Here is a 16577-nt window from a genome sequence, read left to right as displayed (position 1 = left end):
TTTTAATGCAGTACATCCATTTTTTGACAAGCAACAAGCTGAAAGTCAGAGTAAACTACAGTGAAGCATGGTGGAGGTTCTATCATGGTGTGGGAATGCTTTGCTGCCTGTGGTGGATGTGATTTATTCATTAAAACTTCTAAGGTTACTTAAATCAAGATATGAGGTGAAGGATTGGCTTTTTAGGAGGATAAAGACCAAAGGAAGATTAGTTCACATTTTAAATTAATCAAGAGCTCGATTAAAAAACTTCACGAGCTAAATGTGCCCATTTTTTCACAGATCTAAGAGTACCCGTATTCCAGATCTATGCCAATTTCATTATCCCATCTGCTAAATGCATAAATACAGAAATATTTTTTGCAGTGAATTATTGTGAACTGTGAACTTCCTGTGATTTGTGAATTATTTTGCATCTAACTCTGCTGAGCTGTCCCTGGTCGAGGATTTGTTGATATGATAATGCTCGATAGAGGATGGTAACTATTGCTTTGCTATTTTGTTTTGATAAATTGTCTTTTGGGGAATAATGAAGTTTTCTTTCTCATTGCAGATGATCCCATGCTGCCTCAGGAATGAAGAGGTCCAGGCTTTGAGGAGGATTGATTACTCCGTCAAACCTGTTGCCACTGATTTTCAGTCCAGTTTTTGTGTCATTTAACATACCTCAGTCTTTTCTATCCATTCCCCTTCCTTAAAGCAACAGTAATGGAATTAGATTTTCTCTGACAGGTAATTCAGCATCCATCTTGCATCCTATCTCTTCTCTGAGCCTTCTCTAGCCAGTAAAAGTCAGTGCAATGCTGACTCTTCTCATATCTGTCCCGTTCTGTTTTTCTATTCCTCACTTATTCTAATTATGTTTTCATTGGTTCATTCATTATCCTAACCGCTTAATCCAATTCAGGGTTGCAGGGAAGCTGGAGCCTATCCCAGCTGGCTTTGGGCGGAAGGCAGGGTACACCCTGGACAGCTCGCCAGTCCATCGCAGGGCCACACAGAGACGAACAACCATTCACGCTCACACTCACTCCCTATGGGCAGGTTAGAGTAACCAGTTAACCTATCATGCATGTCTTTGGATGGTGGGAGGAAGCCAGAGTACCCGGAGAGAACCCACGCATACACGGGGAGAACATGCATTGGTTTCGTTTGGTAAATCAGCCACATTCAGAACACTGTGCATGCAAATTGATCAGTGTGTTGATATCCTGTTGCTAGAGTCTGACACAATGACGTAAAGCAAAATACTGCTCTAAGTGACGCTCTTGGATGAGAGAAAATAACGTTGTGTGGTCTGGCTTCTCTCAGGACACTACTGGGCCACAGTAGCTCCAGAGGTTGATTAAATATATGTCACTGTGTCATCAAACCAAATCATCACTGAATTAAAAAGAGGAGATTGGGTCTAGTAGACAAGTTTTAGTTTTGCCTGAGGAAAAAAAAAAACCTTGTTAATCATCTCTGCGTCAACCAAGACAAAACGTTTTCCCCAATACAAAGTGGTAAAGGTTATTATAATTCACAGAGCGTGAGTTATTAAAAGTTTTAATCATATCTATTAAATGAGGAAATTCCTCACATTTTACATTTGCTGCAGTCACACCTGCATCTTTAGAAGCTCTGGTTAAAAAGCTAATTAATTTTAATTTAATGATATTAATTTTAATGAAAATTTAATGATAATTTAAAACCAGGTTTTGGGTCATTGTGATTGTCCAGAATAATTTTGTCTGTTTTATTGCGTTATAGTTTCTGGTTTTTGTTTTTATTAAAAATGTCATCGTTGATGGTTAGGCTTTTCTTCCTCCAGTCTATTTCAGCTGTTTCTTTTTTTAACTCCTTGTTTCTTCATTTTGACCTGGTGGTTTTTGTTTTGTGTAAACACTCTGTATTCTGAGAGTAAAAAGGAGTTTACTGTTAAACTAATCAACAATTAAATTTACATTCTGACATTTACACAGACACACACACACTGTGTCAATAGGCACATCAGGGGGGAACTTTGGGTTCAGTGTCTTCCCCAAGAACACTTCAGGGGAATTGGGGGAATCAATTTCAACCTTCCGGTTGAAAGTCGACTGCTCTTCCTCCTGAGCTACAGCCGCCCATTTAATCACTACTGCTTGTTTGCTGTTATAGTGGTTCCGGCTTGCAGGCTAGGCCCAGTGCCCGGCGATGGGACATTGGCCCAGTAGCTCTCTGTGGGACCAGGACCCAGTAACAAATGATGAGACCTGGGCCTTGTGGCTTCTGCTGGAGCTTGGGCCAGTTAGCTGTGTTCTGAGCCCAGTGGGTCCTGTGACCGGTGGTTGCTGTTGGAGCCTGGGCCTGCTCAGCTCTGCTGTTGCTCTTGAGATGTCCATTTGTTAGGGACACTTTCAGATCCCTGTCATCTGCTGTACATAGTTTGTTTGAACCAAACCCTTCTTCTTCTCTCCTTCACTGCTCCACTTTCCTGAAATATATAGGGACTTACTGTATACCATGTTGATAAACCAGGATTTCAGCTAATACCTCTATGGGAATCACCTTGTTGGTGCAAATATACTGTTTTTTTGTAATTTTATGGTGTGTAAATACTAATATAGAGGGCTGATAGATGTTTATGTTCTGTTTCAGTTTACAAAGACTGCTTTGCTTTTTGTTGCTTTATAACATTTAATAATGCAATATCCTGATCATACAATATCCGTCATCAGCCTCCATCTCTGAAGTTAACTCAACTTCTGTAGTTTGAATAATCACAAGCAGAAATGTGTGCTTCATGACTCTGACAGGAGGAAAGGAAGTTTCTGTTCAAGTTAAAGCAAAGAAATAATCATATCTCAAATTAAGAGATATGCAGTAAAGAAGAGGCAGATAATACAGGCTGAGATGTTAGACAAGAAACAGAAACATCACCAAAAATAAAAAGGAAATGGCCATTTAAACTTCATATTATTAGAAATATTTCTCTTCCTTTAAGCAATGTGACGTCTTACAGGGATAGATGTGCATACTTGCCGATGCATGACTTTATTATTTCATTTCAAGTAAGCAAACCATTACATCACTCCCAGTAATAAGAAGACGTAAAACAAGTCTCAGTGAGGCGTTCCTTCACAGTCGTTCTATTACTCAGCATCTTACAGCCCTGAAATCTCACAGGAAGTTAACAGCCTAAAAGATGAATGAGCTACTACATCCCCCATCCTTGGGACTGATCCAGACTCAGATGTTGTGTAAATCCTGCACACTTGTACGCCAGAGATTTCACCAGAAAATCAAACACATGCTTTTAAATCTGCAGCTATTAAGATGTCATCCTCCTGCATCTGTGTCCTTTTCAGTCACATATTTTACTGTAGACACTCTACACTGCTTTACATACCCTAGCAAGTCACAAAAAGTGGTTAGAGCTAGACGTGGGGGAGTGGATAGTAATGGAATGATGGTGCAAGCATGATAGTAATGGATGAGGAAGATTAAAAAATGATTATGGCAGAAGGGTTGAGGGGGATAAGAGGTCCATTCCGTTATGCAGATGATTATCCCTCTTTGCAATGCTGTTGATTACAACAGTATTCAGAGGAGGAGAGGAAACACACAAGCAGCACAAGTGTTTACAGGTTATATTTGTTGTTGTATAATAGCCCCGAATGAAAACAATACTCCATCAAAAAGTCCAACGAGACTACTTTTTTTAGATTTGTCCAGCTTCTCAGACAGGCTTATGGCACTATTATTTAGTATGTTTAGGGTGTATTCATTGTATAAAATTCATTCAAAAGCAGCCTGGAAAATACTGAAGAAGTGTGGGTAATGTGGGTAAAACTCTGAATAATGATAATGAAGGAGACTGTGTGGCTCTAACATTATGTTTATTTGCAGATCAGTTCTAGTCTTTGTTTTATTAAGTCCTTCAATCTATAAGACCATGAAGGTTGTTTTCTCATACCTTTAAGCAGCTATGATTCAGACCTCTCATAAATATTCCTGCATTGTTTCTGCTCCTGTAAGTAAGCATTTTGCTGGTTTTATACTATTATTTCTGTGTGTATTTGGTGCAATTAAACTGTAACCAACTGTTTCACTGTATCATGGTCTATATCAGGGGTGCCCAAAATTGGTCCTCAAGAACCGCTGTCCTGCAGGTTTTTGATGTGTCCCTGTTCCAACACACCTGGCTTCCATTAAATGGGTTCAACAGCCAATGAAGTTCTGCACAATGATTGATTAGTTTGAGTCAGGTGGGTTGGAACGGGGATAAATGAAAAACCTTCAGGATTGTGGCCCTAGAGGACCGGAGCTGGGCATCCCTGGTCTAGATTCTTCATTGGACTCCAGCTTGGAGTCCACATCTTGGGCATTAGCTTGTGTTAATATGAGCACAAATTGTGTTGTTAACGTCTTCCTTAGCAACCAGCGTTTTTACCTTTATCTGACTTTACAAGGGGTCTCCAACTTCAGTCCTCGAGAGCTACCATCCTGCAGGCTTTAGTGTTCCTCCACTGCAACACACCTGACCCAAATCAATGGCTCATAAACAAATAGGTGCAGAATACAACACAAGTAGCTGGAGAACCTATTCATTTAAGTCAAGTGTGTTGTACCAGGAAAACACTAAAACTGGCAGGATGGACTGGCAGAATGGTAGCTCTCGAGGACCAAACTTAGAGACCACAGCTTTAAAAGGAACTCTAGAGTAACGTCAATTAGTTACACCATTTTAACAACTAAAACCAATGCAAACATACATTTTTGGTGATCCAGAACATGTTTAACATACACTTCTGCAACACCAGTGGCTGCAGTTTTAGGAGCATAATTTTCAATATCACTTTTAGCATATTTTTAACATGTCACATATGCACATTTTCAACTTTTGTCCTATTTCACATTGCTATCATTTCAACGTGGTGTGAGTTAGGTTTTCATTGTATTACAGTACTTAAGAGTGTGACTTTTCCATTACTTCTACGTGTGCTCATTTGTACTCTTATCAAGTTGTAGTTGTCATTGTTTCCTCTTGTTCGCCACAGCAAATCATCGCCCGAATCATCAACCCTAAGCATTTATCCAGGTTTGGGACCGGCTCTCAGAGAACAATCCTCCTCGGGGTGCAGCAGCATAGGGTAGCAGGACTCGAACCACCAATCGTCAGGTCACAAGATAAATGGCTCCTATCAAGTAAATCTTATTTTACTAAATATTAGTTCAGAAACTACAACCTCTAGAAAAAAAATGCCTAACTGCACCACCACTCTGGGCTACAGTGTGGTAGGTTGACCACCATGTCACAATATGCACAACTAATGGGACAGGCAATGTGGGGGTCACATGAATGAAATGAGATGAAAAGAACATAATAATATAACTTTTTCAGGAACACTTAAGTAACTTCCTGGTTAGTTTTAGACAATTCTGTTGAATTTATAAATGATCAAGATTGAAGCTGAAATACATTACTCTTACAAGATAGCCACCAAACGACACACAATACCATTTTGTTAGTTGACTTGGTTGCGCGTAAACGCAATAACTTTTGACAAAAAAATTTACCACTTCCTGGCTGGATTTAGTTATAGTAATAATTCAGTTAGGGCTAGAAATCAAAATCACATAGGTAGGGTTAGAAAACTATCATGGTTAGCCACTAAAATACATTCTTTATACAATGCAACAATTACCCTAATGGGTCGCCATTTTTACAAATCACATGCAGTTGCTGTTATTGCCACCAGAGGGCCCTGTTTACTGTATTAGAAAATAGACCTAAATGGCTATATTTGTTGGAAAGTTGGAGAACTTAGCCCAGTTTTTTGCAACAAACATTATGGTATTAATTCTTTGTATTGTAACATTGGTGATATTATGGAGTGGGAAGGGCGTACATAACAACAAAAAACACCTGTAGCACTTTATGGAAGGACCTGTGTCCAACTGGACAGTCCACGAGCCCCTTCCTATGATGTCCTTTACTGTTTGATTTTGTGCTTGTGTTGTTCTCACTCATATGTAAGTTGCTTTGGATAAAAGCGTCTGCTAAATGACTGTAGAATAGAATAGAATAATGAAAGCAAAGTTATTCAGCAAATATCCCAACACACGTCAAGGCTCGTCTAACCAATGGCCTATATTGTAGATTCGTGAGTCAGACGTAGACGAAGAAGAGGATCGAGTGATTTCTAAACAACCAACAGTAATATGTCTCAGTAACACAGCTACCAGCTATATGTCTCATCACAACTTTCCCTTTCTACTTGTATGTGGAATTTCCCAGACATTAAATTGTATTCTTTGAACACTATTTATACTCCTCCAGTTACAACTTTCATCATATCCCGTCCATTGTCAATGGTGTACAGGGGAAAGCAGAGTTAACAATGGAACCTGGCTGCTGTTTGTGCCTCATTATCCCCCTGTTCCAGCAATTCAGCCTCTTAGACTTTAATGACAAAAGCTGAAGTTTCAGTTACAGCGTGAAGGAAGGCATGTGGGCTATGCTGCAACTATCTCTGTGCAGCAGGTAATAATAGATGTTTTTCTTATCTGTCTGTCTCACTTTTATGGCCCCTGGGCCGACAGAACAGACAGTCTACTGTTGAGAGCAACATCATGGCCTAGGTGTGCTACATTTCCCATGAAGCCTTGGCTCTGTGTTCCCCTTAAACCCAACACCGCTTCTGTAGACCAACACACAGGCTATCACATGACCTCAGTATGGTGGCAGGACAACTCATCTCTATGCCTCAAGTAACCACAATCAGGTCACACTGCCGAGGTTCCTGTTTTCATTGCTTCGGTTTCTACTAAAAGAGCAAGTGTCAACCTGCAAGATAGTTATTAAAACATGGAGAAAGACTGTAGCAGAGTTTCAGAGCAGGATTATTCACGAAAAGATGACGAGCTAACCAAAACTGATGAGCTTGTTCATAAAAGAGGAGAAATTTATTTTGTGGTGCAGTTTGAATATAAAAAAGACCGACGTGGAACCGACAACAGAGTAGCTCACAGTCCCATCAGCGGACTCAGACACAACAAACTCATTTCATCACCTGTACAAGAATCAGGATAAAGAATACAGAATAAAGAATGGAGTCAATGAGCAAAAGCCACAAAAGCAGCATCGAGTGGTGGCGAAAGCGCTCGTAATAAACTCCAGACACAGACGCTGAAACATGACGTGAAACGTCATACAGCAAAAGTTCCCACATATGGAAGGAGATCACTGCTGCCGCTGCCAAGCACATCTGACACATAACTGATAATGACTGACAAAAACAATTTTATATCGTTATGTATATCGTTATGGGTATATAAAATGAGCTATATCAGGATTTGAGATTTTGGTCATATCGCCCAGCCCTATTCTTTATCATTATGTAATTAGCAAACTGGTCAAACACCAGATTTTTTTTGCGACACTAAGCTAGCCAAGTAAGCTAACTAAGCTAGCTGTGAGCTAATACGAGGGAATTTTAAGTAAGACAATAGATTGTTTTAAGTCTGTATGTTTTTCTTTTAAAATTGTGCAAAAGTTTAGCAAACATGCAATGAGTTTTACTTCAACCATTCTATGGAAACTACCAAGCAGACTATTACATGTGAAAAGTAAGAATAAAGTAAGCTAGGAAGTCCTAGCTTAACTGGCCAATGCCCTCTTCGTGATGTTAAAATCTTAATAGGTCTCCGTTCTTCTGGAAAGATGTAGTCAGGACCTTAGTATCTTTTATATCTCTTAGTACAGTTTTTAAAAATGTAATGGTCCTCAGGATGGACCATTACAGTTATTAAACAGTGCTAACCCAGCGAGCAAAAATAATTCCTGTGCGGATCGTTAAACGTCTTTTAAAACTTCAAACTAAAAAGACAATGCATTGCTACGCAGGGTTTACTTTTAGTGTGAGGATATAATCTACGAGACTTCTGAAATCTGAACATTAAAGGACAGCTTTTAGCTAACTCACTGAAGATTGAGTTTGATTTGATTAAATTCAGTTAAATTCAATTAATTTAAGTTCAATGCTGCTTTATCTTTATAGCACCAATTCAAAACTGAATCATCTCAAGGTACTTTTACAGAAACAGTCAAATTTACTACAATTCATTGTAGTCATATTATAATCCAGTCTAAACAAATCCACAAGATCCACTTGAGTCCCATTTATAATAACTCTAAACCAATTCAATGAAAAATAATGGTCTTGACAAGAAAAGATTACAGTGTGACACTGAGGACCCACTCCAGATCAGCTTTGTAATTGGCCTTTTATACCTTTCTACAAAAATAAACTGCTGTTCTAGTGAGTGATTTACATATGAACACACACAGCCTGTATGTCTCATGAGCTTCCCGGAAAAGATCTGATATTCGCTTACATGGGTGGTGAAGGAAGTGAACATTACTCAGGGGATGAGTCCCTGAAAGCCCAATTTACATCTGATTTGGACATCAAAAAAGCTTGCTAATGTCCCGTGGAGAAAGCTGTAGTGGAATCCAACAGTGGACTTCATAAATATCTTTTATATAACGGCAATCTCCTTTGTTTGCTGTTTTTTTTTTTTTTAAAGAAGTTTACAAAAAAGTATAGATTTTATCCTATACTTTTATGTAACTTTGTAACTGTTTATATAAATGTGTGGGACTACAGTCAGAAAACTGCATTATTTCTTCTGCATGTTGCAGGAAAACACTTCTGCTGTCCATTTACCATGAGAGCAAAACTACAGAAAACAGAAAGGCAAAACACCACACCATCTGCAATAATGAGCTCACATAATGATATGTGGAAAAAAGTAGTTGTCCAGCCACAATTCCAGTACATATGTTTGGCACAGAAAAGCAACTTTCATGGAAAAAGCCTCCTAACAACAGATAAAGCATGGTGGTGGAAGTGTGATGGTGGTGGAAGTTGCAATGATTCAACAGTAAATTTTGTATCCTAATAAAAAGACTCACTTAAAGACATATATAAGAAGCTGTCTTAAACCTGAAACAGAGCAAGTTGGCATTTTCTTAAGCTTGCCGGCAATTCTGTCAATGAAGGCTCAAACAGAAGAAGGGTTGATAATGGCTTATTCTGATTCTGGTTAGAGAAAAGCAACGCTGCCTTTGTTAGAATCAGAAATGTTGTAGATTCAGAACAGTCACTGTAATAAAAATAACCTGTGTGCACCAAAGTTCCTGAAATGTCAGCAAACATATGGAGCCTAGAGGACTAATTGTGCAAAATGGCAACAAGAAATACTTTCTGCAGAACATTTCAGCAGAATATTATAACTAGTGATGTTTGTTTAGAAATCATTTTAAAAGTTTGTTTTTCCTTCAGTTGTGTTCAAGTGTGTCACAATTATTGTAAAGACTGGGTCACAAAATATGTAGAAAATGAAACAATTTCTACTGGAATGTATTTATATGAATGTAAACCTAAAGGGCACTTTATTAAGTATAATTCTGTTCATCTGTTTAAGGCAAAAATCTAATCAGCAACTATTTAATCGTGCAGACACGGTGAAGATGACTTGCTGAAATTCAAATTGAGCAGAATGAGGAAGAAAGGAGGGTTTGAGTGACTTTGAACATGGCATGGTTCTTGGTCTGAGTATTTCAGAAACTGCTGATCTACTGGGATTTTCACACACAACCATCTCTCGTGTTTGCAGAGAATGATCTGAAGAAGAGAAATTATCCAGCGAGCAGCAGTAGTCTGAAGCAACATGGACAGACTGGTTGGAGATGATAGAAAGACAATAGGAAGTCAAATTAGTACTGGTTCTGATCAAGGTTTGTTAAGCAAGGTTTCTATCATCTCCTAAAACACAACATGTCCAACATTAAAGCAGATTCCATCAAGAATGAAGGCAGTTCTGAGGCAACACCGACTACATAATATGAAAAGATAAAACTATAAAGAAATCAACATAAAAATGCAGTTTTACTCACATAAATGAATCAAAGATTTATTCTCTCTTTGATTTATTAGTTTATTATCAAAAGCTCTAAATCAGAACAGCTTCATCCATTTTACAGCCTCATTTTATTTCTTCCCTTTTCTTCCTTCAGTGACAACCACAGCACAAAAAACACAGTGTAAGCTATTTCCCAACCAGCGCTGAGCCGCGGTGCCCTCTGACATTACACAACAGCCTCGACGCTGGTTTCGCCGACCAACAAATCACCCCTAAACGTTTCCTTTCTCTTGTCTATTTACAAGTAATCCTGACAGATTTATCGTTTACAGTTAAAACTAAAGGCTTCTTTCCTTAGCAACACATTCGTGACGGATCCAGTTAAACACATAGACAAGAGCACATTACAACTGAACACACATAACCAGTATAACCAGTAGCTAGTGAGTATTTATGGTTCACTGGTCTTCTTTTGGTTTGGCATCAGTGGGGAGTAATCCTCTGAGAGGCTGCTGGGTGCAGCAGCTGGTGTTTGGGCTGGTCAGCTGAATGGAAATGGAAGAGCTGGATGAAACCATCATGGTGAAATGCTGGAAGCTGTGGAGGGGTTTTAGATTTCCTCTAACAATATCATTCCTCCACCGCGTCAACCTGAACCTGCCGCACACTTTCAGGGTCAGACGCAAGCATTTGCTTGTCTGGTAGCTGCACAGAAGCTGACATGCAGCAGTCGTAAGCTTGTCTCCCGGGGTGTCTGTGAGACAGACAGATTTGTGCATACACAGTGTAATCCTGGATCCAGGCAGGAGGCACTGGGTGGTATATGTGAGCATGAGCCTGTGTGGGTGACTGAAGGCATTAATGCTACCCCTCCTAGGAGGTCAGAGACAGAGAAAAGTCCACAGTCTCCTAATCCTATTATCCGTAGCAGTGGCTGCTGGAGACACGCAATACTGTGGGTGCGATGCAAACACATCACTGTGTATGAAAACACACGCGAGACCATCAACAGGCCGGGGGCGCTGCCTGCACTCTCTTGGAGGGATCAATAAAAAAGTCATTTGGAGCCTCTGCTCTTCAATGCTGAGAGAAGAAGCAGCACCTCCGCCGACGTGCCTCTTACGGATAATGACTCCAGGAAACCGACAGAAATAAAGAATTCATGAGAGCGCATGGCTTCCTCAAAGTGTGCATTATGATATCGAATCGGCAGAGAGACCACATCCTCAGCAGAAGGCTTGATTTGCATTCCTCGCAGCCATCCAAAGGGGAGGCTGGCAAACAGATAAACAGGCTGTAAAATCGATGAATCCAGGAGTGCCAACGAGACGGAGTTGGCAGGAAAGCGGCAGCTTAAACTGACAGCTTCGCTCTATGAATCAAGAGATAATGGGTTTTTAACGAATGTAAAGGGGGTCATTTCAGTCATTTCCCTTGACGAGACCTTCAGTAAGATGAGACTGGACCTCATTTCAGGCTCGGTGATGAATTGAGGTTGAGATAAAAAGGAAGAAAAGAGCCATAAAGTCAGCATAATAATCGTACTGATGTGCTGTGAGACGCTGACAGGTTCAGTGTATCATCATCACCAGCGTGACCCTTGGATCCCAATCAGCTGTCGCTCGCTGCTTGTCTGCAAGCCTGCAGGGAAGCTGATGGAGCTCCAGTCAGCGCAGGAGGCTGAATTCATCGCTGCAGACAGAAACGGCTCAACCTGATTCAGTCAGGTGGCCTGGAGAAGTTTTAAACTATCATCAGCACAGCAGGGAAGGAGAATTTTACAGCTACCTGCGCTGAGAATGACTCATCATCTTTTTGTGTGCAGCACAAGGATGGACGGCAAACTGGGCAGCTTGACAAGTGGGACATTTTGTTGTCTGTAACCCTGGCGAGAACATTTCTGTTCCAAAAAAATCTGTAAAGAAAATGTGCGTAAAGTGGGGCAGTGCTTTCAAAATGCATCCTGATGAAAGCTTTAACAAGCTGCTTATGTGTCTTCACTCATACAAACAGAAGACAAGAACAACAGCAAACTGCTCCAGTTCCCTTTTAAATGCACGATGTTCATTACAAGATGCAGTTTAACTCTTCATCTGTTCACTTTTTGAATGCTACACGTAATTTTGTCCTCGTGCAAGGAAACATGGAGAAACAAACACTCTTTAGCAGTCCTGCTGCTGCTACTTTAAGAAGACAGGTGGTTTTCCAAGTCTTCACTAAAACACTGGTCAAACGACGCCGCTGAAAAGCGCTGACATGGTGGAAGTACAGAGAAATCAAAATGGAAGTGTCAGCATGAAGTAAGCATGTTGTACCGCCTAAAAGGAACAAATGCTTTGTGTCTGGAAGAGGTCAATTCTGGCACTTTGTTTGGACCCCTCAGATTTAAAAACATGTCATTCAGAGAGCTTCAGAGCCGAAATATTTAGTGTTTTTATTTTATCTCAACTTCACTTCAACTTTAAATCGTGATGCATTCACTGTACCTTGGGAAGAAGGAGCTCTAACTCTTTTCCTCTGGCCGTTCCGTATTATAGGCAAAATTATAAAGAAACTAGCTAAATTTCCTTAACATGACAAAAAAAGTATCTATCTATCTATCTATCTATCTATCTATCTATCTATCTATCTATCTGTCTGTCTATCTGTCTGTCTATCTGTCTATCTGTCTATCTGTCTGTCTATCTGTCTATCTATCTGTCTGTCTGTCTATCTGTCTATCTGTCTATCTGTCTGTCTATCTATCTATCTATCTATCTATCTGTCTGTCTATCTGTCTGTCTATCTGTCTATCTGTCTATCTGTCTGTCTATCTGTCTATCTATCTGTCTGTCTGTCTGTCTGTCTATCTGTCTATCTGTCTGTCTATCTATCTATCTATCTATCTATCTATCTGTCTATCAGGGCTGTGATGCTATGTTTTTGTTATGATTTGATTCAATTCCAATTTTTTGGGGCGCCGATTTGATTTAAATTGTAATTCTCACAATCCTTCGATATCGCTGATTTTTGTAGATTAAAAACAAAAAAAACTTTATAAAACTTTTTCTTTTGCTCGCCATTTTTCTTGATTTCAATTTGGAAAAATCTACACAGTAGACAGACCATCATTGTGCTGCTATAATGCCCAAGAAGACAAGTAAAACGATTGATTTAAAAAAAAAAAAAAAAAAATTATAATGGATTATTTTCATTTATTAACAAAAAAAAATTTTTAACAAAAAAAAAAAATCAATTTTCAAAACTGTGAAGCAAAAAATCCTGATTTTTCAGTTTTCAATTCGATTTTCCCACCCCTACTATCTATCTATCTATCCATCGCTCTCTCTTTGGTTAATCTCTTTTTTCTTTCCCAACTTTAAAATCTGGCTTCTTATTAGCAATTCTATATTTTTCCCAGCCAGAAATCAGATTTTTAATTAATTTTATTTATTTATTTATTTTGCATCACCCTGATTAGAATATCAGTTTCATCACTTTGAGCTTTGTAAATCACTTTACTTCAGTGGGTTTAGCATCTTTCTCTGTTAGCTTCTGATATTTTGTGGGTAAATTAAAACTCATAAAGTGATAAAACCTGTCACTGCTTTCCCTTTTTATTTACGAAGTACACAGCTGCTGAGCAGCAACACATAACATGAGCTAACGTTCCTACTTCTATCACCAGGATGTTTGTAGCTACAAAATAACAGAGCCTGCAGTCTTGTGAAAAGTCTGGACCATGATGATGATCCATGTTTTTATCGACTTTGTTGTGTAGAAACTCGAAACGTAACTGTGCAAATACTCTGATAATGTTTTGCATCATCCTTGCTCAACATTAGATTAACATAATTTCTTTAGTGAGTTAAATGTGGACCTGTAAAAGTCACATGACTGAAGTTTAGCTATAAGCGACTGTTCTTAGCATTAGCCGCTAAAACCACTTTTATAAAAATATGAAGGTTTGGGGCAAAGTGAAGAAAACAGTTTATTGAACTGAAATTTGATGTTATGACAGGTGTATAAACGTGTTACCAGATGGGTTCGCTTAATGCCCAAGTTACAAGATTGTCCCAAAAAGAGGGTTCAGTATCGACTTAAAGTGGTTACGCTGTTGACATAAAGTCCTGTTTCTGGATAGCAGTAGGATGGATCGGAGCAGATAACCCTGCCCAAATCCCATTTTTTACCTGTAGAAACGCAAAAAAAGAAATACACACCGACACGCTGGTAGTAACAGAGCTTAAGTATAAGAGAAAACCTCCCAGTTAATTAGCTTCCTAGCAGTTTGGTGTGTGCTAGTCTGAGCTCAGTTTGCTGTGTGTGCTAGCATTAGCTTTAAGACTATACGCCTTGTCAAGCTGTACAACATGCTTCAAGGGTTGTTAAGAGTAATTTTTACCCATGTGTGTGATAGATTAAAACTGTGCTACAAGTCTTAATGGAAAAAAACAAGAATAAGATGTAGGATAGAAATGAATTGCTCACTGCGCATCCTAAAACGAGCCACGGTGAAAAGGGCTGAAAGTTCGAGGTGTTATCGGAAGGTGCTGTGTTACAACATAACACTGTAATCATTTGATCAAAACATCAAAATACCGAATTCATAAATCACTTCTCTAAACCTCCTCAATGACTGAAACTACAACTTTTCCTGCCTGTATGACTGAGAGTTGGAGCAGTACAGGACTTCTTGGCTCACCACAGCCCACATCAGCTGTTAGTGCTGATCCTCACACCCACGTAGACGTTGCAGCTTTCCAAGAAACACCAGAGTCAACGAAGAATTCGCCTGTCCTTCACAACATTTGATTTAGTCATGTTGTGTAACAGATGGAGTGTGACTAAGCTAACTTCTGAGGAAAACACTTAACATCACCTTTCTTTCTTTTAATATCTTTATATTTGTTGTTTGCTGGCTGCGGGAATAAAAGTGTGAAACCAAACATGCAGGCAGGTTAATATGTGATGGAAATGATAAACGAGTAGTTTGTGGTTGTAATTTTTCACTATTTGATCTGGTTTTATCAAAGTCACAGTATTTTAGAGTTGCCCAAACAAACAGCTTCCACTTTACAGCAGTGAAACCCTGTAATATGGGTTTCAATCCACTGAGAGCTGCCCTGGCTTCTGGCTCAGCCCTCCCATCCTTTAATTTTTAACATTTCTTCCTCCTCTCCATCCTGCGATCTGACACCAGAGTAACAGAGAGGCTCTGACACCACAACCCTCCTCATGACCAGCACCTCTGACTCCACCTGACAGCAAATACTGTGGCTCAGATGGGAAACAGCATGATTAAATTTGGAAAATCTAATTTGTAGCCAGACGGTAGTGACAGTAGTAGTAGCAAATGTGGTTATTTTTAACCCGTCAGGTGCATTTCTGTGTGCAGCAGCAATGCCGAGAACACATAAAATAATAAAAATCAGCCTCTTTGCAATGAAATTTCCTAATTTAAGGATGTTTTCAGTGTAAATTAGTCAGATTATGTTAATTAAGATGATTGAACTGGTCTTAGCTTTCATTATGGATACTGTATGAGGCTTTTTGCCCCCCCCCCCAAAAAAAACATCAGTATATGTTGAAAATCTTCAGATCATGGCATGAAAAAGGGGTAAAGTTTACATGCGATGTCTTGCAGCTTGTCATCTCAACATATAGCAGAAGGCCTGACCACATAGTGATGGAAAAGTTGGGAAACTCACTTGTAGCTCGTTGTTATTGGCCATCATGTCCACCAGCTTTTAGATGACTTCTATCTCCGATTATTTCCAGTTATAGCCGCCAGAACATTGTAGAAATCCCCGCTAAAATCCTCCGGAGGTTGAGTAGAAACAGTCCAGTGTTCAATGTCTTGTATAATTCTAGTAAAAACTACAAGAAACAGTCCCTGTGGACGTGGATGCAGTGAGTTTCACGCAGGTGAATCATGCGCGTATTCGCCGCAGAGGAGCGGGGAAGCGGAGCGGAGAGGAGCCGTCACCTCCCGGCCGCTGGGTGTCAACTCTCGGACTGTGGTTTGCATCACGCAGAGTGGGGTGTCCTGTGGTGGGAGAGCTGCTGTGTGTGTGGGGGGGGGGCTGTGCCCTCTTCGTCGCCAGGCTGGGCAGAATCCTCGGGGAAGGTAGAGCCGAAAACCCTCCGGGCTTTTCAGCAGGAGTCTGCGCGCTGCCCGCTGGAGGAGGAAACTGAGGCCATCTTCCCCGCGGAGGTGCTCTCCTGCTCGACTCTGTGGCGAGCTGGGAGCCGGTTTGTGTGTGTGTGTGTGTGTGTGTGTGTGTGTGTTTGTGAGTAATGCTGTCAGGGAGGGGACGACGTGGATGAAGTCCCACAGACAGGACAAATGCCACTTCCGGGTTAGGTCTTCAGCATAAAACGAGCATGAATTATTTTAGTTTCAAATGTGCCGCAGAGCAGAAGAATATTTCCCCATTTTACTCACAGTAGCTCATTGTTTTATCTATTCTTGTGGAAATGACAGTTTTTCTTTCCTTCAGCCTAACCCACTCCACAGAGAAATATCATTTATATGTTCATTCATACACTGCTGATCTGATTTACGGACACTGTATGTTTATTAAAGCCTTAATAATATAGAATAATGCATCTCAATCCATCTTACATATACATAAATAAATAAATAAATGGGTGGTTCAGATAAAGCTCTGAATCATAACTTTTGTTCAACCAGCAAGAAA

General features: G+C 39.9%; 1 protein-coding gene across 1 annotated transcript in view; it reads right to left on the bottom strand.

Moving 5' to 3' along the window:
* The window catches only part of LOC306765009 (serine/threonine-protein kinase N2-like), a 61896-nt gene extending 46205 nt beyond the window's left edge, over positions 1–15691 (bottom strand). The window contains exon 1 of the mRNA XM_079252331.1: positions 15585–15691. Within this exon, the coding sequence (XP_079108457.1) occupies positions 15585–15611 (27 nt within the window). The 5' untranslated portion in view covers positions 15612–15691. The remainder of the gene's footprint in view (positions 1–15584) is intronic.
* Between the last annotated feature and the right edge of the window lie 886 nt (positions 15692–16577).

This window comes from Telmatherina bonti (assembly GCF_933228915.1).
Source record: "Telmatherina bonti genome assembly, chromosome: 14".
NCBI classification, from domain to species: domain Eukaryota; kingdom Metazoa; phylum Chordata; class Actinopteri; order Atheriniformes; family Telmatherinidae; genus Telmatherina; species Telmatherina bonti.
Note: the sequence above shows the minus strand (reverse complement) of the source record. Positions and strands in the feature narration are given on the sequence as shown.